Consider the following 23,942-nt stretch of genomic DNA (forward strand, 5'->3'; position numbering starts at 1 on the left):
TCATTATTTTGTGTGGAAAGACATGGCTTATATTCAGACTTTCTAAACTTTTTTTGTCACCATTCCTAGTCCAAACTACTAACATTATCCAAGAAACTGAAGGAGAGAGCATGACGGTTTGAACAGCACATGCTGTTTCCATAAGAAGAAAAAATAGCTCTGATGCTTGCTTTAGTATTTGAACACAGTACTTTGTGTTTTTTGAACAATGAGTTGCTATTTAAATAAGAGTTGCCGCATTAAGTGTACAATTTTAGAGGTTATCCTCTGTGATCTTAACTCATTCATTTTCTTACTCTTCTTTCCTGGGAAGGTGGAAATAGGGACATATTTTAAATGCTGTTGATCATAAAAATGATGGAATTAACTGTAATCCGTTTAGTGATTCAAGTAAATGCATCATTCTATAGGTTGTTAACTTCATTTTTTTTGGAAGCTTTGGAGTTTATCCTCATGGACTGAATGTAGCATAGGAATATTCTTTCTCTCAAAGTTTTCTTAAAAATTCCTATTGCTAGTTGGCTCAGGAATGTTGAGAGAAATTTTCAGTACTTTTGGTTTGCTTTGATTCTGGCTGTTGTTATGAGATGAATGGAAGTGGAAAGTGTTCTGGGGAAAACGATTGCTGAACTTTTCCTGACCTTGAAGGCCTGTTCTGAGTTTGGGTGCAACGTAACAGCCTCCCTCACCCTTATCAAATTCAGTTCTGCTGTTTTGCTTTTGAAAGCAGAATTTTGACTCTGACCAAAAGGCTGGTTCAAGCCTTAACTTCAGTTTTGAAGAGCTCTTTCCATCGTATATGTCAAGTGAACATTTTACAATGAGGTATGTGTTAATCTGGGCATTTTTCTTAATTGCTGGGCGGTTTCCGCCAAAAGCAACAGCAAAATATTAATACTCCGCTCCAAGTCATCGCTGGCTGAGAATCTGCTCCATCTGGAAAAATATAACATGTTCTAAGACTTCGTCTAGTCAAGTGAACAGACCTAATCGAAATAATTACAGGAAAATGAAGATGGGTTTATCTTGTGACATCGTTCAAACAGATTTCCACCCTGTTTCTCCAACTGGCATCCCATAAAATTTTTCCATGACTGCTAGGAAGGTAAAAATGAATAGGAGGTTATAACGTATAGTGTATTTTGGGCCCATTAGATTTGAAACACTGAAGGAAAGTGACTAAACTTCTCCCTTCATTTATTTGCCTCTTTCCAGTACAAACATACATGCAGAAAACATAGGAGTTAAGTTTTTGGAGAACACTTTTAATATTGTGCAGAACTCATTTGTGGATACAAGTAAATAGTGATAAACATAACAGGGCTCAGGGAGATGGTTAAAATATACCACGTAGCCATTTATTGTTGGTGCGGCTTTTACATTTGAGATGATGTGGTCACTAGTCTATGGCACCTTCAGCACTCTTTCTTTTTCTCTTTTTCCCTGTACTTGCTTCCTGATAAGGGCGGTGGCCTGTACACGGCAGTACCTCAGACTGACCCGATGGAGTGCATTAGTTGTCGAAATTGTCGGAACAACAATAGGTATGTTGCTGTGTGTTTGCACAGGTGGTTGTGAATAGGTACGTGACTCCCTTTGTTATTCTCCCTTCAGCAAAGGAAGTTCTTAAAATTTTACCTAAGTCATAAAATCTCAGAATGTGGAGTCTTAAGTTTAAGGCTGTTACTCAGTTTTTGCCCCAGCTTTACAATTTTTACCTTTCTGTGCTTTGGTTTCTTTAGATATATTGACAATATTGATGACTTTATTTCTCACTGAGATACTTTTAAGAGGTTTGATGTTTTTGAAATCTTTAAATTAGTGTCATTCTCTGCATACAGACTTTATCTTTTCTCACCTGTTCTATTTTCAGTAGAGTTCTTTTCTATGGTATGTGATATTTTCTACTCTATATTCTGGATGAGAGCATGTTTGAATGTTAGGGGAAAAACCCTGTGTGTATGGTAATGTTTTTTCATAGTAACATTACTGAAATTTTCGTATCAGATTATTCAATTTTTAAAAAATTCTTAAAACCTTAAGATAATTAAGTAGCATAATCTTGCTTTCTTTTAATTTCTGTTTTTTTAAATTAAGAGTTATATGTACTCACAATACTTCAGACAAGATAGAAATATGTAGAGTGAAATGTACATTTAAATTTTGACAGAATATTCAGAAAACATTCATGCTAGTTCTCTATGTATTAATCCCAAAGGATCATCAAATATTTTGTTATACTGATGTTGCATCTGCCAGAAATCTCAGTTCTTTCTCTTACATAATGATGGTGTTTGATTACATGGTGTCAGAAGTCCTTCCCAACTCTAAAGCTCTGCAACTTAAAATTCATATTATAGTTAGTACATAAAATACCTGGAGTATGGACTGGAGTTTGGTTATTTCATTACTGAAATGGGATTTGACCCATATTTTTCAAACGAATTATGAAGTTAGCAGTTGCATCTGGGAGTTATCAAAACCAGAACTTGAAGAAGGATCTGGTCAACCATTGAATTAAAAGTACGTTGTTTCATCATGTGTTTTGAGAGTTGCAGAGCAAAAGCAATAAAGCTTTCTGGAGATTTTTTTTTTTTTAATCATGTACTTAACCCATCTTAGGGTTTCTGTATTAGCAAGAGCCATCTGCCTGTTTTGTGTACTAAGATTTGCTTGTTACACTTTAAAATTCTGTATGACCCTAGCTAAATTTTAAGATGCTCGTAACAGTGAAGCTACAGTTTTGTCCTGAGCTTGTCAAAGGCTTTATCACAACTTGTTAAGAGCATGCTAAAGAACTGGTAAAGATGGTTCATACGCCTGGTAAGTAATCAGATGGACTTAATTAAAACACATCCTTTGTGGTTCCTGTGGCCATCAGCAAATGTGATTCAACCCAGACGTTAGAATGATGGAATGAGTGGGCCTCAGGTCTAAGAATAAGTAAACATAGGCTTTGCCACTGCTTAAATCTATGATCTTGGGAAAGTTATGTAATCTCTCTGAGGCTATTCCTTATCTGAGAAATGGAGAATTGTCCTAGATAGTGTAAAATTGCTCCCAACATACTCTGATTATAGATTTTGGTAATTTGCTGCTCGTCATCTTTATAATGAGGTATCATATCCTAGTACCAAAAATACATCCCATTTCCTTAAAAGAATTTGAATGACTTCTACCATCTTGCATTCATGGCCATTTTTGTATGTGTGAGCGTGTGTGTATGTGGCATTTGGGGGTTTTATTATACATGGTTTTTTCCTTTAAGACAGTGGACAATTATATTTCTATTGGTTTTCAAGTTAATGGCCTCTTGCATTTCATGTTTGGGGGTTTTGTGTGGGAGCCTAGGTGAATTCTCTGCAGCCTGAGAAATCCAGCTTCTGTTTCTCCCTGGCCTAAATCTTCTTCCTACCTCAGAGTCTACCTGTTTGGGGCAAACCTTCGCTTGCCTGCCTCGCCTCCGAGGTTAGCCAAGTGGCTCATCTGGCTTCCAGGAGCGCTTATGCGGTTTTGACACAGATGAACATCAATAAGTACCTATCTTCAACTCTGCCAAATTGGAATCATTAAATCTAAAGCGTCTAACTCCTTTAACGTTGTAACTGAAAACAGTTATCCCCTCTCAAGATCCCCAAGATGACAAAATTTGTAATAAGCTTCTAACACTGAGAGGCAGGTGATATATCATGTACTCCCCAAATATGCACAATTTTCATCAATTTACACTTTTAGAATGTTGACATTATCGCTAAGACTAAATTTGCGTTTCCTAATGCCAACCGAAAAGAGTGTGTACACAAAAAGAGGTATAATTTCAGTTAAGACATATGAGGGCTAGCCAGGGGATATTTTAGAGTTTTGGGCTCTTCAGTCAAAAGAAACATTTACTGGGCACTAGCCACTGGAATAGGTTCTGAGGTGTTTCCTGGCAGAAGGAATCACGAGTCATGGAAGGAGGAAGGATAATGCTTACAGGAGGGTAAATAGTCCAGTTCAGTGGTTATCAAACTTCAGCACACACTAGAACTAACTTGGAGCATTTGTAAAAACACAAATCACGAGGCTCTACTTCTAGAGTTTGTGATTCAGTAGGTCTCGGGTGGGGACTGAGAATTTGCCTTTCTGATGAGTTCCGGGGCTACTGATGCTGCCGGTCCTGGGACCGTGCTTTGAGAACCACTGACATAATTTAGCTGGAGAAATGCAAATAGCAGGTAGCAGGATATAAAACTGGAAAACCAGTCTGAGTTTATATCATGGATGACCCTTACTGTCAGGGTTTAGTAGTTTATTTAATCAACATTTATTGAGTGCCCACCATGTCCTAGGTACTGGCCCAAGCCCTCCCTCCAGAGAGCCAGCATAATAATAATAGTGATTCACAGCCAGAGCTTGAAGTATAGTGAGTAGAGTCTGAAGAAGCACATTGAATCTTGTAGTTTTCTATTTAAGGAATAGAAAAAAATCCCTATTGTTTCTGTAATATACAATACAGGAGGGATGTGAGATTTTTACATTAATCAAAAAGGGGGATATGGGTTAAGTGTTGAGAAACACCGGGCTTAGTGGCACAATGATTCTTTTGAAGATTTTTAAGAAAGGGAGCCATCTCTGCAAGATGTGTATAATAAGCTGGTTAATGGTAGTAGTCAGTACACTGGTAGGATTGGAGGGAGGAGACCAGTGTGACTACTTGTGTAATGAAGGCCTTAGCTTCACGCAAGGAATGGGGGTGGCAAGGAAGAGAAAAGTGAGATTCTAGAGCTGGAATCTTTAGGACTTGGCCATTGACTGATCGGGATCTGGGAAAAAGTGGGAGGTTCAAATGAATAGAAAGTTTCAAACACAAATGACCTGGTAGTTGCCATGGTGATAGCCATAGAAATAAGAAACTTAATAAAATGACATATGGAGGAAAGGTGATGAATTTGGTTTGGGACTTTTAGAGTTTCAACTGCCAGTTGGGTATCTAAGTCAAGGAGACACAGGAAAATGCTGGTCTTGGGTTCAGGGGTTAGATTGGGACAATGATCTGTATATTTCAGAGTCATTTGTATCAAAGTGATAGAATTTAAGAATAGGTGGGATCACCAATGGAGACAATAACCTTGGCAGTTTGATTATTTTAATATATTTATTTAAGGTATTTGTTTGCTTTATTTCTTAAGTTGTTTTTTTTTTAAGGTTTTTAATGTGGACCATTTTTAAGTCTTTATTGAATTTGTTACAATATTGCTTCTGTTTTATGTTTTGGTTTTTTTTGGCCCTGAGGCATGTGGGATCTTAGCTCCCCGACCAGGGATTGAACCCACACCCCCGGCACTGGAAGGCGAAGTCTTAACCACTACACGACCAGGGAAGTCCCTATTTCTTAAGTATTTAAAGTGATTAGACATCTTTTTTATAATCCTCTCTTTTATTATTTTTTGCTTATTGCCTTGATATATCTTCAAAGAGATGAGGAAAGGGTTGTGAAAATCAGGAGAGTGAAAGGGAAAGAGGATTCATTCATTCAATGGACATTTGTTGAAGGTCTACAGTGGGCCGGCCAAGCACCAAGATAGGTCCTGAGGCTACAGTTGTGAGCAAAACAGGCATTGTCCCTGCCTTCACTGAGCTTAGAGTTTGATGGGGAGACATATCTTTTTAAAAAATGACATAATAATCATAAAAATGAATATATAATTAAAACTGGATGCTTTAAAGACAAAGTAAAGAATGTAGTAGAAAGGAAAGACTTCCCTAAGCAAGTGACATTTAGCGCTGAAGAATTTGTAAAACTAGGTAAAAGAGAATGGGGATAGGTTTAAAGCTTTCCAGGCAAAGGCAAGGTACCATTTATGCAAAATCTTTAAAGTAGAATGCCGGAATCCTCACAGAACTTAAAGAAGGCTAATGTGGCAGGAACCTAGTAAGCGAAAGGGTCAGAGGTAGAAGATGAGTGAAATCAGATGGTACGGAGCCATGGCGAGTCAGTGAAAGATTTTAAGTAAAAGAACATTGTGATAGAGCACTCCAGAGGATAGAGTTTGGAGAATCCATTGGATGGCACAGGAAGGGATACAGGGGACCAGTTGGATGGCTGTGGCAGTAGTCCAGACGAGAAATAGTGCAGTAAGATAGCTACAGTAGATACAGAGAGAAGTAGGTGGATTGGAGAGATTTAGGAGGTGCAGTTTTTAAAAAAGACATGAGTAATTGTGTGAGGAAGCAGCAGAGGGGGAGGTGTCAAGGATGGTGTCCAGGTAATTGGATGCCGTCACTGAACGAGGAAACACTGCAGGAAAGAGCTTATACCTGTCTACCCCTCACACACCTGGGACTCATCCCCTTAGACCCCAGGGGTGCCTCATCAAACTCACCTTGACCCAGGGCAGCTGTCTTAGTCCACAGGTGCCTGAGAACTGACGAAGGCCTTTCCACGTGGAATCTTGCCTGCACTGTGTCCTGCCACCCCAGTTTGTTTTTTTCTGCTTCTTAGGTTTAAACTTGAATGTATTTCTTAGAGTGGTCTTTTAAGAAGCAAGTCATTGCCAACCTGAGGCCCCTTTTATCATCCTTCTATTTTAGTCATAGAAAAGTTTGCTTTTCTTGTCTAAACTGGCACATTGACATGCAGATTTTTTTTTTTCATTGCCAACCTTAGGTCCCTTTTATCATCCTTCTATTTTAGTCATAGAAAAGTTTGCTTTTCTTGTCTAAACTGGCATATTGACATGCAGATTTGACAACAGATAAGAGGGGCGTGTGCACTCCAGCAATCTGTGGAGTTTTATTTGCTTCTAGGGCTCTTGTGGCATTTGTAGAAGACTGCCTGCCTCACTGGGCTCAATCCATGTGAGCTTTTCAGGTTTGAGAGTAGCATGTAATAGCTCCCTCTGAACAGCTGGAAAGAAGCGTATTTAATGAGGCTTTTCAGGGAGCCAGCCCCCTACACAAAAGACTCAACTGAGAGTCTTGTGCAATTTGGGCACTGCAAGAGTTAAACAGATTTTAATCAAATAAATCAATAGCTTTCTACCCACCTCCTCTCCTCAATTCAAAAAGCAGTAGTGCAGTTCTGGATATGTAATCAAATGGGGTTTGTCAGTTGCTTGGCTAGTTTAATGGGAAGGGATTGACATTAAATCTGGTCTGTTTACCATCAGTCTTGATAATTTGTAAGAGAGTAGAGAGGACACTGATGAAATTCACAGATGAACAAACTGAGAGGTCCCATCAGGAGGGAACAAAAAAATTAACTTTAAGGGTCCTAGAGAGATTGGAAATGGGCAGGAAGTAGCCAAGTAAAAATCAGCTTGGAAAAATGTATATAATCCATCTGGGAAAAAAAGTACTATCTATACCTGGCTGTTGGTCAAGAGGAGAAATAAAGCTATTCGGAATAGTGCTTTAGAACACATAGATATTATAAATGACTTCCGAGTTTTTACATAATGATCACCTTAAAAGTCTTTGTATTGTTGGGTTTGGGGGTACTCTTTCGCCAACTTGAAACCTTCCACTGCTGTCAGATATACTCAAGTAAAAATAGTGTCTAGAGATGAATATGAAAACATTTCATTATAGTAGTAGTTCTTTCAGACCTAGAGTTTGGTCTACCCAGTTGGTTTGTTAAGTATGAAAACAACTGCTTATCCAGGACACCTAGACTCTTCCCTGCAGCAGGTTAATTTGTTATGACTAAACCATCTATCCCTGTCTACTCAGCTACTTCAGAACTAGCCATAAAACCAAAGGAAGGAAACACGACAAAGCCTAAGATTTGGATTCTCTTCCATCTATGGTAATCAGCCTGATTCCCTAAGAAAAATATTGAAAGAACTACGTCTGATTTCTTTAATTGATCAGTACCTTCCTTTTGAGTTACATATCTCCTACTTTTGATGTGGAGACCCAATCCTGTTGTCAGGGAGTCACGTGGTTAGACTAGTACTTTTGGTCTTTTATTTGTAGGATTGTGTGTGTGTGTGTGTATGTGTGTGAACTTGTCATGTTCAGTAATACACTCAGTCACTTATAGTCACCCAACATGTTATTGGGTGACAGTCACCAAGAAACTAATTCCCAAAAGGAAATTCCCACTGCAAGGCTTGGATCACTGCAGCATCCAACAAAGAGTGTACGGTGAGAATGGAGAAACTTTATGGGCCCTGGAGGAATGTCATCAGGGTTCTGTTGCACAGTTACTGATGACTTCCCCAAAATAAGGGCTAAGTCAGCAAAATGACAGACACAGGGGCAAGAGGAAACAGCAGGGGTGAGCTGAATATTAAAACAAACCACCACCAAGATGAAACCATTTCAGGAGATGTTCATGAAGCACGTTCATGAAAATAAGTATCACACATTCAAGAGGTTCATGGGTAGTTAGTCCCTGCCCTCCAGGGATAATCAAAAGAGGAAACTTAAGGCAAAATGTATATAATTATCTAATCAGAGTTATTCTGCACATAATCATGCCTAACAAATATTCAGCTGTGTAATCAGAAATGGGATACTTCTCTGCAAAATATTTTGGAGGTGCTATGTAGTTTTACTGGAATGTCCAAAATATGTTTAGTCAAATACTAAAGCAATGTATTCTTTCAAGAACAATTCTATGCTGCTATTCCAATTTCTTATTTCCTAGTCTGTGCTATTCAGATTGTTGGTGAAAGAATATTTTATTTTTATGACTCTATAATAGTCATTCTCCTATCTTATAGCTTGGTCAGACAGGCCTCTCCTGTTTACTAAAAGATGTCTTAGTAATAAACTAACAGGTCCCAGACTACCTGAATTCTTGCAAAACAGCACAGATTTCTGTATGTGGCAAGATGCACAGAGTTCTATTTACTCAATGTTTTAAAATTAGGAAAAGTCGTTTCATTGAGCCAGAGACAACTCAGTGAAAACTTTCACCCCACATTAAGCCAATAATAACTGCAGTTGAAAGATTGTTTGAGAAGTCTAAGATAATAAAATTACAAGCTCTTTGTATCATGTAAACTGTAAGATGTGCATTATAAGAGCATCTTAATGAATGTGATACATTTGCAGACACAGACATTTGCCCTTTTCTCTCTCTCACTTGTTATAGATTTGGGTCTCTTACATTTACGTATATACAGGTATTATTTTTGTGATTATCTGATTGCTTTAGAAACTTTAGGGACTTCCCTGGCAGTCCAGTGGTTAAGACTCTGTGCTTCCACTGCAGAGGGCATGGGTTCGATCCCTGGTCAGGGAATTAAGATCCCGCATGCCACGCAGCAAGGCAAAAATAAATAAATAAATAAAGCCACAGTTTTTTTTAAAAAAAGAAATTTTAATTAAAGCGTTATCAGTAAAAGAATTGTTTCACATGTTATATGCCTAATTATATTCAGAACAGGTATTGTATTCCTTTTTTATCGACTATGTCCTCTGTGCTTATATCTTAGCATGTAGCCCCCAAGTTGAAGCCATTTTTATGTCAACACATGTAGACATCCAGAAATGAACTAAAAGTAAGGTGACTGAATTTTTTATATTTGGTTATCTATGTGGTTAATTACCGACGATTGTGAGTTAGGGTTCGGCGTACTAGAAAATTTTAAATCAGTTTGGTTTATCATGTTGAAATTTGGGTTATAATCACGTTAACAGTCTAACTCAAATGACGATGTTACTACCAGCACCACCCTGTTAATTGAGAGTCACAGTTCGGAATAAAAGTATGCACTGCTGTGATTTTCTATATCATTTACCTGAAAAATAGCTGCTAAAGAATATGTAATAGGAAATTGCACTTTTCTCTTGCTAAATATCTGTAATTTCTTTTAAAACATATGTATATTCTGCTTGTTAAGTCCCAGCACATAAAGCCAGGTGACAGTATCAGCTCTTTAATTACCATCCATTGTAGTTGGCCCTGGCTCTTCTGTCCTGACCATCCCTCGGTCCTGTCCCATCCATGTAGTTCACCTTCTTTCTCACGAAAGTGCTCTACACTCAAACTGTTAGACTGCCCTTAGATTTCCTTTAAAAATCTTGTCCTTTGCTTTAAATTAAAGAAGTGAGAAGGACAGAAAAGAAACTAAAAGGAACAAAACAACAGAAGAATTTAAGGCATCTTATCTGGTGAGTCTTCATTATTTTATGTCAGCATTATGAAATTAAATTCGTATTAGATCTATATAAGCCAATTATTAACTTATAATATCTTGTGTTTAGGGAACTGCCCTGGTGTTTCAAATTCTGGCAAGTATATTTTTTTCCTACACCTTAACTTTACTTCTTTAAATGAAAACTTCTCTTTCTGACCTGATCCTCTTTTGTCTTTCAGGTTTCTAGCACCTTTGTATTACTTCCAGATTCCTGCAGAGAAATGGAACATCATCAAGCCAGAAGCTCACTTAGTTTGTTTTACATCATGATTGGGGATTTCATTAAGTGCCTGACTGTGCTCCATTGTCTCACTAAGAGCTTCCTCTGCCACCTAGGACAGGCATTGCCCGTCCTCCAGAAGACTGAATTTTAAGTCAGAGAACTTTGAAGCCAAGAGGTAGAAGAAAAACCGAACAACAGAGCTAGTATTGAACAAGGACAGAGATAACTACTATTGTACAAAAATCTTAAGGGGTAAGTGTGTGGTTCATTCTCACTTTATTTTTTTGGCCGTGCCGAGCGGCATGCAGGATCTTAGTTCCCTGACCAGGGATCGAACCTGTGTCCCCTGCAGTGGAAGCATGAAGTCTTAACCACTGGACCTCCAGGGAAGTCCCGTGGTTCATTCTCACTTTAATCTACGTGTATTATCTTAGTTTTAGGTATGGTCTGTTATAAGGTATCTTGACCAATTAGTTTAATTGTTGCTCCTTGATAATAAATTTACTTGCTTACAGAAAAGGTTATTTAAAAAGTCTGATGTTCTAATGTTTATTATTTATTTAGTCACCATTTTTGAGATCATACGATGTGCCATTTACTGTGTGCTTGGTGCTGGACATTATGATCTTAATTAGAGTCTAACATGCATTAGTACTTTTATTACTTCCTAGACAATAAAATACTTTAGAACATTTTAACTCCAGTTCCTTCCCCAGTGTTTTGTTATTTTTGTCATGTGGTTTAATTCTATAAATATTTAAAATCCTTTAAGACAATACAGTTACTGTTTTTTGCAGTTGATATTTAGTCACAATTCCCAACATTACCTTTGTTGCTGTTCATCCCTTCTTTATTTTTTTAACTAGTTTTTATTGGAGTATAGTTGATTTACAATGTTGTATTAGTTTCAGGTGTACAGCAAAGTGAATCAGTTATACATGTACATATAACCACTCTTTTTTAGATTCTTTTCCCATATAGGTCATAACAGAGTATTGAGTAGAGTTCCCCATGCTATACAGTAGGTTCTTATTAGTTATATATTTTATATAGTGTAGTGTATATATTTCAGTCCCAATCTCCCAATTTATCCCAACCCCCCTTCCCCCCTTGATAACCGTAAGTTTGTCTTCTACATCTGTGACTCTATTTCTGTTTTGTAAATAAGTTCATTTGTACCGTTTTTTTAGATTCCATATATAAGCAATGTCATATGATATTTGTCTTTCTCTGTCTGACTTACTTCACTCAATATGATGATCTCTAGGTCCATCTATGTCACTACAAATGGCATTATTTCATTCTTTTTTTTAATGGCTGAGTAATATTCCATTGTATACATGTACCACATCTTCTGTATCCATTCATCTGTCGATGGACATTTAGGTTGCTTCCATGTCCTGACAATTGTACGTAGTGCTGCAATAGACACTGAGGTGCATGTGTCTTTTTGAATTATGGTTTTCTCCACGTATATGGCCAGTAGTGGGATTGCTGGATCATATGGTAGCTCTATTTTTAGTTTTTTAAGGAACCTCCATACTGTTCTCCACAATGGCTGCACCAATTTACATTCCCACCAACAGTGTAGGAGGGTTCCCTTTTCTCCACACCCTCTCCCTCGTTTATTGTTTGTAGATTTTTCTGTATTTCTTCCTGTTGTCTGCTGGTACTCATTTTCCCTCAACTTGAAGAATTCCCTATAGTATTTCTTGTAGTACAGGTCTGAGGGTTACATATTCTCCCAGATTTTTTGTCTGGAAATGTCTTCAATTCATCTTCCTTTTCAAAGGGTATTTATTACTGTTCATTAAATTCTAGGTTGGCAGTTACTTTCTTTTTGTGCTTTAACAATGTCATTCCATTATTTTGTTGCTTCTATTGTTTCTACTGAAGAATCATCTATACAGCTGTTGTTCCCTTTCAAGGTGATAATGTCTTTTTCTTCTGGCTGCTTTTATGATTTTCACTTTGTATTTTTGCTTCCAGCAGTTTAATTATTCACATTTGAAAGTATAATTTTCTTTGTATTTATTCTGCTTGGGGTTCATAGAACTTCTTAAATCTGTGGCTTGAACTTTCATCAGTTTTAGAAAATTCTTAGCCTTTATCTCTCCAGATATAGCTTTTATCCCCTTCTCTCTTTTCTGTCCTTCAGAGAGATTCCAACTTTACAGGCATACCTTGGAGATATTGAGGGTTTGGTTCCAGACCACTGCAATAAATTGAATATTGCAATAAAGTGAGTCACATGAATTTTTTGATTATGTCCAAAAAAATGTACATATCTTAATTTAAAAATACTTTATTGCTTAAAAAAATGCTCACCATCATCTGAGCCTTCAGTGAGTCTTAATCGTTTCACTGGTGGAGGGTCTTGCCTCGATGTTGATGGCTGTTGACTGATCAGGGTATTGGTTGCTGAAGGCTGGAATGACTGTGGCAATTTCTTAAAATAAGACAACAGTGTTTGTGGCACCTCAAAGCAACTACAGTCAAAGGTCACTGATCACAGATCACCATAACAAATATAATAATAATGAAAAAGTTTGAAATATTTCGAGAGTTAACCAAAATGTATCACAGAGACAGAAGGGAGCAAACGCTGTTGGAAAAATGGCGCTGATCAACTTGCTTGACGCAGGGTTGCCACAAACCTTCAGTGTGTATAAAACGCATTATCTGCGAAGTGTAATAAAGTGAAGCATAATAAAATGAGGTGTGCCTGCATATATTTTTGAGCTTTTTTCTATGCCTCGTGTGCCTCTTAAGCTTCTTTCTATACTTTCCATCCTTTTGTGTCTGTGCTTCAGTCTGAGGACCGTGCAGAGACACGCTTCATGTTCAGTAAACCTCTAGTCATCTGTGTTCAATTTGGTCTTAACTCCATGAATTGAGTTCTTCGTTTAGGTATTCTACTTTTTAGTTTAGAAATTCCAAATAATAATTATTATTAGATTCTAAGTCTCTGTTAAAATTCTCCATCTTGTCACCTGTTTTCTTGAATATGTTCATCAGTTCTTTTAACATCTTTGTCTCCTAACTCAATATCTGCATCACTTAGTTTTCTCTTGTTTCTGTCTCCAGAAATGCCAGGTAATTTTTTATTGAATTCTGGACATTGCATATAAAAACTCATAGAGGCTCTGGAAGATGTTTTCTTGACCCAGAAAGGATTTAGTTTTGCTTTTGGCAGGCAGTTAGGCAAGGGGCAGATCATTTTAACCTAATTAGTGATTGAGCTGATTTAATGCTGAGTTTCAGTCTTTTTAAAAGCCTTGTCTATTCCTGCTTCACTGTTATTTTTACAATGTAACCCTTCAAGAGTCCCAATGAAAAGCCTCTAGTGTTTACTGGGCCTTTTCTCTTTGGTAGGCTCTGAACTCCAATTTCTGTCTTCCCAGCCCCAGGAAACTGCCAGAAGTTCTGCTCAGCTCCTTAGCCACTTCCTGCTTGACGTCTTAGTGTTTCATCCTGCACTGAACTGGGCAGATGCCTCATGAGGAAAAATGGTGCTGAAACTCACATTTACCTTCTTTCTGGAATCTCAGCCACTTAAGTGCTGGAGTAGCTCTCTGATGATTTTGACAGATTTAAACTAAAATTTCTCCATCTTTTTTAGTGGCCAAGTTGCTTTTGGCAGGAGAGTTGTTCTGATATAAACTAATCAGCCATAGCCAGAAGCCAGGAACTTAATTTTTAAGAATGATTTCCAGCGAATCATGGTAGCCGTATAGACTCCCCTGACCAGAGATATTGATGGTTTTTTGAAATCAGAATCCTTCTTACTCTCTAAATCCACAATTGCCATCTAATGTAATTTCCTCAATTATAAGACACTTGAGTCTGAAATAGCATGGAAGAATACACACTGGTCTCTAGCTGGAATGTGGGAAGTACCCTGTTCTCATCAGCTACACATCTATAACCCATCTCAAAGTTGAGCGCTCCCAGTGTCTTTTATACCTTCTTATATTACACTTACTACATTATATTGTAACCATTTGTTTACTTTTTCTCCTCTGCTAGACTGAGAGCTGGAACCTGTTGTATTTATCTTTATACTTTCAGTGTCTACCACAGTGTCTGACATTTAGAAAGTATCAGCAAATGGTTTTAGAATAAAGGGTTCTTCTAAGTAACGTTATTTATAGATATATCATATCTATTAAATTCTCATTAGTAGTAGTTTGAATGCAAAAAGATTTTTCCAGGAGTTCCCTGGCGCTGCAGTGGTTAGGACTCAGCGCTTTCACTGCCGTGGCCCCGGCTTCAATCCCTGGTCAGGGAACTAAGATCCTGTAAGCCATGCGGCACGGCCAAAAAAAGAAAAAAGAAAAAAGAAAAAACAAGAAGATTTTTCCCCTGGACTTGCCCCACATTTTGGGTGAGTTACCCCGTTTAGAGTCTGTGGATTCTCATGAATTGAATACATTCAGGGGGATTTTCAGGTTCCCTGGGTATTGAGACAGTGGAAGAGACTAATGAAAAAAGAGACTGATAACATGGACATTTTTAAATGTATGTCAAGAGATTCGTGTTCACCCTCGTCAGCGCCCCGGAAAGAAATTTTAAGTTCAGAGTTGAATAAAATGTACAGCAGACCAATAAGGAATGCCACGCTCTCCTGGAGTCGTGATCTGTCCAGTGCAGGGCTTTGATTCTGACTCCAACAAACTTTCTTCCACACCAGTGCTCCCTCCACGTTTGACTGCCTTAACACTTGCATGGGAACACAGATTTTCTTTCAATCATGTATGTATCTTTCCTGTATTATTAAAAGTTAAAATTACAGTCATATTAGATAATGCTGTAGTCAAATTATTCTGTGCAGATGAATACCTGATAGACATACTTTGCTTTCATGCCAGGTGACTGGTATCTGAATTCTACTAAGTGTATAGTGAATATATTTCTCTATTTGAAATTAAAGTTGGACTTACTTAAATTAAGGATTTGGTTTCCTGACAGACGTCTTATTCTCTTTCAGGTTCCAAGTCTTCATGCTTAGGATTTGGTATTTCTAATAACTTGAACCAACAGAAATGCTGGTAACAGTTGCATGGACTTCCTTTTACTGATATTCTTATGCTCCAGAAACATACCATCCCATGTTAAAAGGATGGAAGTCCAAAGAATTCTTATCTTTATTCCCTAACATGCCTAGCTCCATCATACTACTGGTCAGTCCTGTGTGTTTCCTACCTAACAAACCCAGATCAAAACCAAATGAAATGTCTTCTCCAGACTTTTCTCACTCCTAATTTTATAAATAAAAAATATTTTTATTTTATATGTAAATACTTCTTAGATTCCAGTTTCTGTTAATGATGGACTAGCTTGATCATCCACAGGAAATAATGATGAAATTGGACAATCTGAAAGTATTGTAGAGTAACCAGAAACAGGTAGAAACTGAATAAATCTAACCTTGAAAGACAATTGGTGACATTTGTTTATGGGTTTTTGCCTGAGGGCATTCTCCAATCTTGGGTCAAGAACACAAACTGAAGGTGTTGAAGGATGGAGTTTGAGGCCAACAGAACAACCAGAAAATCAGAGGGAAAAATCCAGTAAAAAAAAATTACTATACATGTAAAGAAATAGGAAAATGTGATACTTACTCAAGGGAAAAAAATAGTCAATAGAAACAGACTCTGAGATGATCCAGATATCACAACGAGTAGACAATGACTTTAAAGCAGCTGTTACAAATATGCTCAAGGACTTGAAGATATACACACAATGAATTCACATGGGGAATTTCATCTGAGAAATAGAAACAATTAAAAAGATCAAATGGAAATTCCAAAGCTGAAAAGTATAAATAACTGGAATGGAAAATTTACTGATTGGGCTTAAAATCAGATTGGAGAAAACAGAAGCAAGAGTCAATGAACTGGAAGATCAATAGAAATGATCCAATCTGAAGAACAGGAAGGAAAAAAATTAGAGAAAACACATATCTTGGATGAAGGCAAGAAATAAAAGTAGGGCAGAATTGAAGTGAATGCTCAGTACTAATAAATTCTAGCAATTAATTCTGCAAAGAAAAAAAATTGAAAAATAAAACCTGGATTTTGAGTGTCTAGTTCTTGTAGTGTTTTCTCCAAGAGTGAGAGGGAACATATCTGATTTCAAAACAGTGTGTTTTTGTTGGCTTTCATAAGGTCATTTCTCTCATGTGGCCATAAGTTTCTTAGCTTTCTGTCCTCTTCCTCTTTTTTTCTTTCATTCCTTCCAGCGCGGATGGCCTTTTCCTTCTGTGTGCTGTATTCTGGAGCTATTTAATTATGAAGACAACTTCTGACAGCAGACTAAGGCAAAGGAAACATGGTATAGGTCATCATATACAGTTCCATTCTTAATTGGTTTGCTTTTTGATGCATTCTCCTGTTGTATTTCACTTTAACTCTAATTTTTGATATTTCAAATCATAGTGAATCATTTAGTTATTTATTTAGTTATTTCTTAAGAATCTGTGAATACAAAATACCAAACGATATTTCAAAATGAGTGACTTTTAATTATTGATCCCTCTAGATACAATTCTATTTCTTTTGGTTTACCCTTTGTAGGTGTTTCACCAAAACCAGCAGCACTTTGGGCAGCAGCCCCCTTCCTGTGGTCCCAGTGGTAGCACCTTATCCTCAGGATGGTTTGGAAATGAAGCCCCTCATTCACATGAAGATGCCTGTATGTCTGGCTTCCACAGTCCCCGACTGTGGTCAGTCACCTGAGGAGGGCATCAAAGATGACAAGGCACGAAGACCTGCTCAGCACATTTGCTGTCAAGACAAAAGAAATGAGACCAACTCTGATTGTGTGGAAGTTGCAGCAGAGTTCAACAGAGGTACAGCAAGACATTATAAATCTTAAGTTTCTAGATAGTCTTCAGTTAACTAAGAACTGTATCAGGAAAGGTGATGCTTTCAGAATGTTCTCTCTGTGATCAACTCACGTATTTCTTAGATATTGGGTCGGGGGGTATTGGATACTTAAAAAAAAGTTGACTCGATAAAGAGTTCTTTGAAATTTTGTCATGCACACCATTCATCTCAGGTTGTTCATCCTGAGAACATTTTGGAAAATAAATCCAATTAGGCTTTGATTCAGTTTGTACCTGAAAGTAGACTTGCTAGAAGGATGCATTTTGTGATCCTGAGCTTTTTCATTTGAATTGATTCTGGAGTTGCAGCCTTTCTTTAAGATGGTAATTTTGGGGCTTTTAAGGGGTTTCCTTTAACCCTGAGATGAATTGTATAACTGTTCATGAGAGCTCAACTTTATTTTAAACCTTTTAAACCTACTGTCTCCCTCAAATTCAAACTAAACGTAACTGGGCTCTGATTTTGCTCATGATTCTTTCTTTATTGCTCAAAGTAATGTCTGTAGACTGCTTTGATAAAAATCAGCCTTTATCATCTCATAATGCTTCCAAACCTTTGTTTTTCAGGAGACAGCTGTGTGCCTTCAGAAACAGAGAACAAAATTTTAAGTTGGAATCCTCTTATTTTGCCACCTGTTTCAAAGGACTGCACTGAAAAGACACCATGGTCTCCTCCTGGCATTCCTGTAGACAGCCCTTCAGGGGTCCTTCAGCAATCCCAGGAAACCTGAGGATGTGGCAGTGCCTCGTCATGTTTCCACTTCAAGCCAGTAACTGCACAAAACAGGCCTGGGGATGGACTGTGTGAAGGACATTAATTCAGTTCAGAGAAAAATCGTTATTTATTTTTTGTAGTAGTAATGTCATATGAATGTATCTTAAAATGTGTGCCCTTTTATATTATTTATGCCTTAAAAGTTTCCCTCCCTATTTCTTCCTCCCCCTCAGTAGTAAACAACCTGGTTTGGCATAGTTTTCAATCATACGAGAACAGTGGGATCATTCCACGTTGTCCAAGAGCCTCAGCGACAGTAAGAGCCCCTCCTACAAGGATCCCACCTATTGGCTGACTCAGCTAAGAGAGAATTGCACAGGCCGTTGGAACTTTTCAGATGGAAAGCTGTCTTTCACTATCATGTCATCAGACTTTCTGAGAACATTTGTAGTCAACCACAGTTTTAGCCTGATGTTTGTAACAGCAGATGTCTTGTGAATTTGATGAGTGCCTTCCACAGAAGTGATAGTTGACCTGTAGACTGTCTGCACGTGGGCACAAGTTATGTCCAGCTTTCTAGGCACTAATCACAAAGAGTGTCATGGACATGGTGGTGGTTAAGTCTGGTTGGGTTATTGCAGAAGGTAGAAAGGGAGCCAAGGCCAGAGAGAAAAAGAATGCCTACTAAAATTTAAAATTGCATTTGTTTATAACATGGTCACCATGGGGCTCTTTTTGACTGTTTCTAAGAGTAAGAGCAAAATAAGACTTTCTAGTAGTGACTGGAAGAGAAAGATCTGCATTTTAAGAAAAAAGGGAAGGTTCCAGGGGGACTATCTCGGCGGAAGCTCTCCCATTAGTATAGGATGTGTCATGGTGCCACAGCCCCTGAAAATCAATATTTTTTGATTTCCAGCTTGGGCAATACCTGGAAGATGGGAGTGTCAGAAAAGAATCTGGAGGTTTGAAGTTTCCAGACGTTTTTTCTGAATGTCATCGTTGTAACAGGCACCTAAAGCTTTGATTAGCAGAGCTCACACATCACAATTATTGCTGCCTCTGAGTGACAAGGACATTTGCAGCTGCCGTTGGAAGGCTTTTCTTCTCCACATCTAAAACAAAATAAAACAACACTCTAAGTGTATTTAATAGCTTGAGTCAAGCTTCATAGATCACTGCTCTTTTCTGGATTGTGCATCCCTTTGGGGAAGAAACAGATTCTACCTAAGAGTCAAGCAATTCCAGCACAAGTGGAAAAATTTTACAGTTTCCCAACAATTGCAGTGAAATAGACTAGAATACTGTACTAATCGACTTTCTATATAAATGCATCAATATCCCCTTACATATGTCTATATACTTTATAAATAGAACTGTTAGTGGAATGTGCGTTGTGAGCTGGGTCACTATGCAAGGATTACTTTGAGTAGAATGTAGTGGATATAATTTCATAGTCGGGTATCAGGGATGCTGCAGAGTCAAGTTCTCCATTCCAGACGTCCATGCCTGTAGTATACTGGATTTATTCTTCATGTTGCTCAGACGCAGTTAGCTTTGGAGGGGGATAGCTGTGACCCTCACTTCTGTGGCTAGCAAAGGACAAAGTCCTAGCACACAGAACATAAAGACATACCCTGTGTTTGCCAGTCAAGTTACGGCAATACAGTCACAAAGGGAGTTTTAGAAAACTGGGGAGTAAATGTTTGTAGGCAGTCATTTTGATTCAGGAAACAGAGGTGTATTAGCATGAGCCTTAGGTCATAAACTGCTTTTAAAGATTGACTTTGAATATGGGATTTGTCCACTAGGAAGAGAAAACAACTTTACCTTTAGGGCAATCTCATTGTGGACTGCTTTATTTATATTATTAGTAACGCTGTTTTAAGTGTTATCCCTTTTATTGTATTTTATTTATAAAAAAATGCCTTTATATATTGAGATATATAAATATAAATATATATATAATTGCCTTCATGTTTAGGAGTTATGAGTACTCTCTAGCCATGAGTTGTTCTGAACTTTTAGCCCTGCACCGTCACCCAAAACAGTCCTACCTAACGTCACGTGCCAGGAAGTCAGAGGAAAGTACAGCGTGGGCGATGGCTCTAACATTTGTGAAGTAACTGCTGTGTACCAGGCACTGTGCTGGTGCTTGTGACTGCTATCTCAAATCTTACTGTTAAGACACATCTACAAAGTAGGTGGTAAAGTCCCCAGGTCACACAGGTGAGCCACAGAGCCTGCATTTGAACTTATCTGGAGCTGTAATCTGAGCTCCTTCCGTTTTTCCATACTGCTTTCCGAAAGCATCGTGGTTCACTCTCCTGATGGAACTGGTCCAGTTCTGTAAGCCCTGGTCCGCCCCGCCATGGGATTCCTCGGATGCTCTAACTCCACAACTAGAGAAGCTGCCTCTGTCCTCCATGGGCAGAGCTCTGAGCTTATTGCCTGGTCTTCCCGGAGCCCTCATTTCTCTCCATGACCCCCCTCGCTACCAGCCCCGCACGGGAATTTGACCTTCTCTCAGCGTAATAGTGATCCTGTAATCCGTCAGGCCTCTTCGTGTTCCTTCTCCTCTTAGAATTCACTGTGAGTCTTTGTTTTAGCATAAAACTCCCCCCACTCCTACTATATAATTTCACTAGCTCCTTTTTTTCCTTCTTTTGGTTACGCACTGATCGTCTGGTGATGATGGGCGCTCTACAAGATGTAAGTGAAATGGCAATGTTCTAAACCTTCTGAAGTGGTCTTTAGAAAAAGCATCTCTTTCTGGGTTTTGTTTTTGTTCAATGAGTCCTCGAGGACCAATACATCCTTACTAAGCTGATTGTGATGCAAATCTCATTCCAGCTACAGTACTGCCAAGAAGTTAACTTTATAACTGAATTTCATCAGTGTTGCTCTCTTTTAAAGCAATGACTTTTAAGATGCATGTTTTTGTATCATATTGAAAAGTATGTTTTATTTTCCTTAAAGTGGTAATATTATGTTTGAAATTGTACATATTTTAAATGATGTAGCTTTGACAGGTTTTATTTTGTCGATTTGATTTTATATTAAAAGAGAATGCTGCTTTCATGTAGAGTAGCATGTGAAGATGGGGATCCTCTGATTGCTCCCTGTTTGTGTAAAGCTGCTTATAGCCTGTGATTGGGGTGGGTGTACATCTCAGCCTGACGTTTTTTGGACCCCTGTCCTCCCCTGCAAATCCCCTATGCACATCCCAGAGCCCAGTGAGCTAATCCATTCTGTTCTGACTGCAGAGATCCAGGCCCTGAAGGAAAAAGACCCAGGACAGGTATTTCATGGGAGGCTGGGAAAATACGTGCACCAAGGAGCTCTGTCGAAGCAGGCAGACTCCCTTAGGGGAACTCGGTATTTCTTTGGAAGGAAGCAAGAAGTGGGAGAGAAGCAGCAGGAGGAGAGTGAGGAAGAGAGGTCCCTTCTGAGACCTCACCTATTTTCACCGTTTACCTAGAGCGATGTCGCTATGAACCCCAGGGTCGAAATTTAGTCTCAAGAAGCAGCTTTGCTTTACTGCCCTGAAAAACTCAAAGTGTCTGGGCTGCTTAGACCAGAAAGCCAAGAGGGACTTTTGCATGGGGTGAGGCCTTGTTCTGTTGTATTCCCCAGATTTAAAAGAGCCTTCCTTGAACCTCAGCCCCTGTCCTGAGAGCTGTGAGGGAACTTGAAACCCCTCTCCTAATAAAGTCGGAATCTGTGAGAACCTAAGGAGAGCTTAGATTCTGTCAGTTTTCCGTCTCCTCTCAGGCGCCGCTTTCCTGATTCCTGGCAGGATCACCCCTTGGCTCTCTCGCTTTCTCCTCATCTGAGTCCCCTGCGGAGGCAGCTCTGCTGACTCTTCCAGGCAGTGGAACAAGCATGCGTTTGTGTTTCACCCAGATGTCAGACACACGCTTGGAGTCAGTGAGTCATGCTGGCGGCTGAGAGAGTGTGACTTTGGCTCGCCCGGGTCCCCTCTCAGCCAGCTCCCCAAGCCTGGTGGCAAGAGCCCTGTCCCGTCTTGTTGGCACGGACTCCGGGGTCTAGCAACTGTGAGGCCCTTTGACCACGACAGGCTCGGTGCTATTCCTACGTGAAAGGTGAAAGGGAGACAAAGGCCCTGGGCACCTGGCTCTGCTACCAGCCCTGATTCAGCTGGTCCTACAGTAGAAGCTCGTGTTCTTGGGGAAGGAACTTGGGATGTGGAAAGAACTAGACGAGCACATCTCTTGCTAGAGTTGAATGAAGGGCACACACGCCTGCAGATCTTGCTTCCCATCTCCTAGCTTCCCCCCCGGTAGGGAAACCTGGGACCCAGCTGAAGCCAGGTCAGCCTTTCCCTGTGGGAGCTGCAATTGGAATCATCCTCCACTGGTGAGAGCGTCACGTGTGATTTATCAAGGGATTTCTCAGTTCACGGACTTGGTGTGGAAGCAGGCAGCTCGCTTCTACGGCACCAGACACTGTTCCCGGCACCGTGGTTCTCACTTGCCCTCGGACAGCCGGTTGGTCTTCTCCCCAGTCGTGGTCTTCCTCGTCTTTCCACCTCTGTCTTCCACAAGCTGGGCCAGGACTTGTCTCATAATCAAGTCATTTAGAGGCCCTGCAGTTGAGCCTCGTGCTGGTTGTAAAAGCCGGATATTCAGTGGGAAGGGGTAGCTGGGGTCTTAGCTACCTTGGCTTTAACACTCAGTATGACCGAGGGGATGTTCCCATCCCCACCTTCTCCCCTAAGCGTGTTGGCACCTTCCCCTTGAGGCCTCACGATGTGGCAGTCACTGTGATGGTGACGTTTACTGGAGCCTCCGTGGATTCTTGTGCAGGATCCGAACCTGGGGTGGTGGGTGGTGGTTCAGTGCCTACAAAGAACAGACACAAGCAAAGGAGAGAGAGATGCCCTGGGGGTGCCCCAGATTGTTCCCAGAGAACAAGAGAGACTGAACATCATGCATGAAACTCAGGACTGTTTCCTGGCTTTGGGGATAAAATCGAGCTTACCTGTCATTGCCTCGGGGCCACCCCTTGAACCCCGATATTGGTGACTTTGCTCCCTGAGGGTGAAGTGTGAGAGTAAAGTTAGTGACAATTACACTCTCCCAGCCTTCCTGACCTCCAGGATGACTGGGCTTCCATACTCACCTGGGAACAAGCAACCGCCCAAGGCCGGTAGGAAGAAAAGGAAGAGGTGCGTTTCTTGAGCAACCAGCATAGGTCTCGGGAGAATAACCCTCCCTTCCCCGAGACTCAGGAACCCAGAAGGGGGTGGCCCTAGATGCCCGAGATTGGGGGTTGGAGCCCTGATGGACATCTAGCACTGGGGAGAGGTCACAACTAAGGAGGAGCCTAGATTCCTTGCCCAGGGGAGTCTACATCTCATGGGGCCACCTTACGGGATCAAGCAACCCTGACCTTGAGCTTCCCACTCACAGGGGAACGTGTCCAGGTGCCGGCATTAAGTGGGCGGTGTCCTAGCAGCACGACCTTGGGCAAGCAACGCGCCTGCTCCGAGGCTCAGCATCCTCATCTCTAAAACGAGCGTAATAGTAACGACCTCTTCAGGGTATTGGACAGAGAAGATGCAGCCGCACACATCCAGCACCTCCTAAGCCCATGGTCCACAGTGCACGTTCAGTCAATGCTCATTCTTGCCCTCTTTGTGTTTAGGTTGAACTGGAATCTGCTTTTCTGACACATCTATCCTAGGGGTTGAGTTCCTCCCATGAAACTTTGCAAAACTATTCAAATCCCTCTTCCAAATGAAAGTCATCCAATATTTGAAACAGCATGTCCAGCCCTCCTCTTCTCTACCTGGATGGTAATCTGAGTTCCCAGCCATTGCCAGGCGTGTGCTGGATGTGCCGTGTGTTTTCCACCCTCCAGGAGACAGCACTGCTGTCCGCATTTCACGAATGCGCTCAAATTCTCTCCGCTCTTTCCCCCGACGGCTTCATTTCCCACGCCCCACTTGGCTCCCCACCT

General features: G+C 39.9%; 1 protein-coding gene across 10 annotated transcripts in view; it reads left to right on the forward strand.

The window, feature by feature from the left end:
- Positions 1–21,692, forward strand: part of CDON (cell adhesion associated, oncogene regulated) — a 103,100-nt gene extending 81,408 nt beyond the window's left edge. For 6 of the 10 annotated variants that reach the window (XM_082409703.1, XM_082409699.1, XM_082409701.1 and 3 more), the window contains 3 exons: positions 1,465–1,544; positions 16,935–17,209; positions 17,813–21,692. In XM_082409703.1, the coding sequence (XP_082265829.1) occupies positions 1,465–1,544; positions 16,935–17,209; positions 17,813–17,976 (519 nt within the window). In that variant the 3' untranslated portion in view covers positions 17,977–21,692. Of the gene's footprint in view, positions 1–1,464; positions 1,545–10,040; positions 10,108–10,200; positions 10,228–10,312; positions 10,609–12,514; positions 12,599–13,760; positions 15,399–16,934; positions 17,210–17,812 lie in introns of those variants that run through there. The other 4 variants (XM_082409706.1, XM_082409707.1, XM_082409708.1 and 1 more) reach the window with 4 other exon arrangements.
- Positions 21,693–23,942: the final 2,250 nt, after the last annotated feature.

This window comes from Balaenoptera physalus, assembly GCF_965194825.1.
Source record: "Balaenoptera physalus genome assembly, chromosome: 10".
Classification (NCBI taxonomy): domain Eukaryota; kingdom Metazoa; phylum Chordata; class Mammalia; order Artiodactyla; family Balaenopteridae; genus Balaenoptera; species Balaenoptera physalus.